Source organism: Triticum urartu, chromosome 3 (genome assembly GCF_003073215.2).
Source record: "Triticum urartu cultivar G1812 chromosome 3, Tu2.1, whole genome shotgun sequence".
NCBI classification, from domain to species: Eukaryota; Viridiplantae; Streptophyta; class Magnoliopsida; order Poales; family Poaceae; genus Triticum; species Triticum urartu.
Window position 1 is genome coordinate 707,399,141 of NC_053024.1, and position 4,595 is coordinate 707,403,735.

Consider the following 4,595-nt stretch of genomic DNA (forward strand, 5'->3'; position numbering starts at 1 on the left):
GACGCGTCCCGCCTCTTCGGACATGCCACCACACCATCCCGCATGTATGAGGGCCCGGTGCGACGCTCCGGTGGCATTGCTACCCCCCAGTGCCCCCGTCCCGCCTAACCCTGTAGCGTTTGACCACGGGATCTACCCCTTTGACTATGCACGGACGGGCTTTGACCAGTGGACCTCCCCACCTGGTTGTGTTAGGTCAGCCCATAGGAACACATTGGAGCAACATCCGGGCCAGACCCACAGCAAGATCCCCTCCATGTAGACCCCTCGCGTCCGTTTTCCCCCTCCAGGTGCTGGCGGCGGCGCCGTCCGTGAGGGGGGCACACCCCGGACATGCGTGCCGGGCGTTTGCAACCGCCACAACACTTCCAGACTTGTGAGAGGCCGCCGGCGCAAGATTTGGCGGCATGCTAGCCCCCGGAGGCCGTCGGCCACAGCCGTAGATGCGCGAAGGGCAATCCGCGTATAGGGAATTTTTCGGATACTTCTCCATCACCAAAAATTATGAAAAAATACCATCGTTCCTATAGCACATGTGCCCACGTCGTGCAAGAAAACTCATGATTTTATCGCGCTCCGAGTATTTAGTAATATTGACGCCGCATCGTTACCACAGAACGTCTACTACCGTGTAATCGCCGTCCGTGAGGGGGGCCACGCACCGGAGACGCGTCCCGCCTCTTCGGACATGCCACCACACCATCCCGCATGTATGAGGGCCCGGTGCGACGCTCCGGTGGCATTGCTACCCCCAAGTGCCCCCGTCCCGCCTAACCCTATAGCGTTTGACCACGGGATCTACCCCTTTGACTATGCACGGACGGGCTTTGACCAGTGGACCTCCCCACCCGGTTGTGTTAGGTCAGCCCATAGGAACACATTGGAGCAACATCCGGGCCAGACCCACAGCAAGATCCCCTCCATGTAGACCCCACGCGTCCGTTTTCCCCCTCCAGGTGCCGGCGGCGGCGCCGTCCGTGAGGGGGGCACACCCCGGACACGCGTGCCGGGCGTTTGCAACCGCAACAACACCTCCAGACTTGTGAGAGGCCGCCGGCGCAAGATTTGGCGGCATGCTAGCCCCCGGAGGCCGTCGGCCACAGCCGTAGACGCGCGAAGGGCAATCCGCGTAGAGGGAATTTTTCGGATACTTCTCCATCACCAAAAATTATGAAAAATACCATCGTTACTATAGCACATGTGCCCACGTCGTGCAAAAAAACTCATGATTTTATCGCGCTCCAAGTATTTAGTAATATTGACGCCGCATCGTTACCGCAGATCGTCTACTACCGTGTAATCGCCGTCCGTGAGGGGGGCCACGCAGCGGAGACGCGTCCCGCCTCTTCGGACATGGCACCTCACCACCCTGCATGTATGAGGGCCCGGTGCGACACTCCGGTGGCATTGCTACCCCCAGTGCCCCCGTCCCGCCTAACCCTGTAGCGTTTGACCACGGGATCTACCCCTTTGACTTTGCACGGACGGGCTTTGACCAGTGGACCTCCCCACCCGGTTGTGTTAGGTCAGCCCATAAGAACACTTTGGAGCAACATCCGGGCCAGACCCACAGCAAGATCCCCTCCGTGTAGACCCCACGCGTCCATTTTCCCCCTCCAGGTGCCGGCGGCGGCGTCGTCCATGTGGGGGGCACACCCCGGACACGCGTGCCGGGCGTTTGCAACCGCCATAACACTTCCAGACTTGTGAAAGGCCACCGGCGCAAGATTTGGCGGCATGCTAGCCCCCGGAGGCCACCGGCCACAGCCGTAGACGCGCGAAGGGCAATCCGCGTAGAGGGAATTTTTCGGATACTTCTCCATCAACAAAAATTATGAAAAAATACCATCGTTCCTATAGCACATGTGCCCACGTCGTGCAAAAAAACTCATGATTTTATCGCGCTCCGAGTATTTAGTAATATTGACGCCGCATCGTTACCGCAGAACGTCTACTACCGTGTAATCGCCGTCCGTGAGGGGGGCCACGCACCGGAGACGCGTCCCGCCTCTTCGGACATGCCACCACACCACCCCGCATGTATGAGGGCCCGGTGCGACGCTCCGGTGGCATTGCTACCCCCAGTGCCCCCGTCCCGCCTAACCCTGTAGCGTTTGACCACGGGATCTACCCCTTTGACTTTGCACGGACGGGCTTTGACCAGTGGACCTCGCCACCCGGTTGTGTTATGTCAGCCCATAGGAACACTTTGGAGCAACATCCGGGCCAGACCCACAGCAAGATCCCCTCCGTGTAGACCCCACGCGTCCGTTTTCCCCCTCCAGGTGCCGGCGGCGGCGCCATCCGTGAGGGGGGGCACACCCCGGAGCCCCAAGACGGGCGTCTACGCATGCATGAACACTTTCACATATGCATCGGGACCTGTGCGATGTTTCGGTGACATAGCTACACCCCGAATCCCCCCACCAACTAGAATTCCTTCCGTGTCGACCGTTTCCCCCCTCCGTGACACGGCGATAGCGACGTTCGTAATGGGGGGCAATCGATATACCATCGGGTATGTTTTTTGAGATAAGGCATAATTATCTTATGCAAAAGCAAAAACTAAAATAAAGTAAAAATAACAAAACAAAGTAAAAATAAAAAATAAAATAAAATACACGTATGCCGACGGCAAGGCCGTCGGCATATCTGTGCACACACGGATCGATGACGTGGTGTGGCACACGGATCGTTGACGTGGCAGAGGGGCCTATGCCGACGGCTGCGCCGTAGGCATACCTCTGCCACAGATATGCCGACGGCCGCCGTTACCGCCCGTCGGCGTAGGATAAACGCCGTCAAGTGGTCAGCACTGACCGGGGAGGTGGGCCCGGGATATGCCGACGGCCTGTCCTATGCCGACGGGCCCCGTAGGCGTATCTCGGGCGGTCCCGACGGCCTCGTCTATGCCGACGGCCCCGTCGGCATAGATTGATGTATGCTGACGGCTTTTCTACGCCTACGGCCCATCCTCGGCCGTCGGCATAGGTGCGGCGATGCCGACAGGGGCCGTCGGCATAGATTCGGCCGTCGGCAAACGCAGTTTTTCTGGTAGTGCATTAAATAATGGCTTGAGCGTGCAATTATGCTAATGCTGGTTCTTGCTGCCAATTGTTGGAACATGATAATGTGATGGCTCATCTCAAGGACAGTAGACAGACAAAATTATGTACTGAACATGAGACGACTTTAGGGTTGTGATCTCTATGCTTCTGCCAGAGCACAAGGCATAGTAAGCAGACAGCATCTGGGAGATGTGATGGCATGGTTCTTCATGTCTACCAATCAAATGCAACTACTTAAGTTTTCTGTATAAATAGGCCTTAGCAGAGCAGTAGACACATCGAACCAAGAAGTGTTCTATTCTTCAGCTATCATCAACCACAATATATACAGAGAAAAGCTTCAAGCTCAGATATGGCTTTCCACCAAAGATCGATAAGTTTGCCATCTAGGCCTCGCGTCAGTGAGACCGAAGTTGAGCAAGAGCTCCACAGCCTAGAAGCAAGCATCTCTTCCTCCAACTCCATCAACACGATGTGCGATGGTCTAAGGACTCTTCCAAACATGTATGATGGTCTTGACGAGATCATTTGCCTACCAAACCACCAAGTTTGCTCCTCCCAGCAGAGGAAGATGTTGGATGGAGAGATGGAGTGCTCCATTGAGCTGTTAGATCTCTGCAACTACATGCAAGAGACCTTCGCCGAGATGTTGGCCATCATCCAAGAGCTGCAGGTGGCTCTAAGGAAAGGAGGTGATGCAGCTGCTCAAGCCAAGATCCGGTTCTTTACTCGCTTGGCGAAGAAGGCCAGGAAACATTTCAAGACTGGCAAGAAGGCTGCATCCGATAAGATGGTCATGCTATTGACCAAGGCAAGAGAGATCTGCATCTCTCTGTTGGAGTCCACACTCCATCTCTTGTCGAAGCAAATTGAAATGCCAAAGCAGTCTCTTGTCTGCAAGGCATTTTACAAGAAGAAGGCAGTTGTCTGCGAGGAGGAGCAATTGCAGGAGTTAGAGTACAACATTGGAGATCTTCAGAATGGAACAGGAAATCTGTTCAGGAAATTAGTCCAGAACAGAGTTTCTATTTTAAATATTCTTAGCTCATAGATACTCCACATCACTCTACTCCCTGCGATTGGCATCCGCCTTTTTGAGGATGAGCCGATCTTGAGGCAGTTTTCCCATATGTATACAGTACAAATGTACAGAAATTATAGAAACGAAGAGCAAAGTTTTGATCCATCTCAAATTTTGTGATATCGATAACATCTCTCTGGAGCTCTTTGATGAATATGCATGAGAAAAGGAAATGTGTATGATTTCAATCCATCATATATTTACTAGGTTCTGTTAATTAGGTTTTTGTTACAGGTTATATTTTTGTGGTAAATCACAACAACAATGATTTTAGACCAACATGCAGGTTATCGGTTGCGCCACACCTACCATAAGATTCATGATTAGCCTTATTTTGTGGATCTCACTTATCATGCATGGGACACGCCAGGTTGAAGCCACATGGTTGATGGTTGTAATAAGCACATAAATCAGATGGAGTAGCAGATTCCCTTCATAGTTGTAAA

At 53.6% G+C, this 4,595-nt stretch overlaps 1 protein-coding gene across 1 annotated transcript; it reads left to right on the forward strand.

The window, feature by feature from the left end:
* Positions 1–3,357: 3,357 nt before the first annotated feature.
* LOC125549316 lies at positions 3,358–4,254 on the forward strand. The gene has a single exon (XM_048712758.1). The coding sequence runs from the start codon at positions 3,421–3,423 to the stop codon at positions 4,117–4,119; it is 699 nt and encodes a 232-aa protein (XP_048568715.1). The 5' UTR covers positions 3,358–3,420; the 3' UTR covers positions 4,120–4,254.
* Positions 4,255–4,595: the final 341 nt, after the last annotated feature.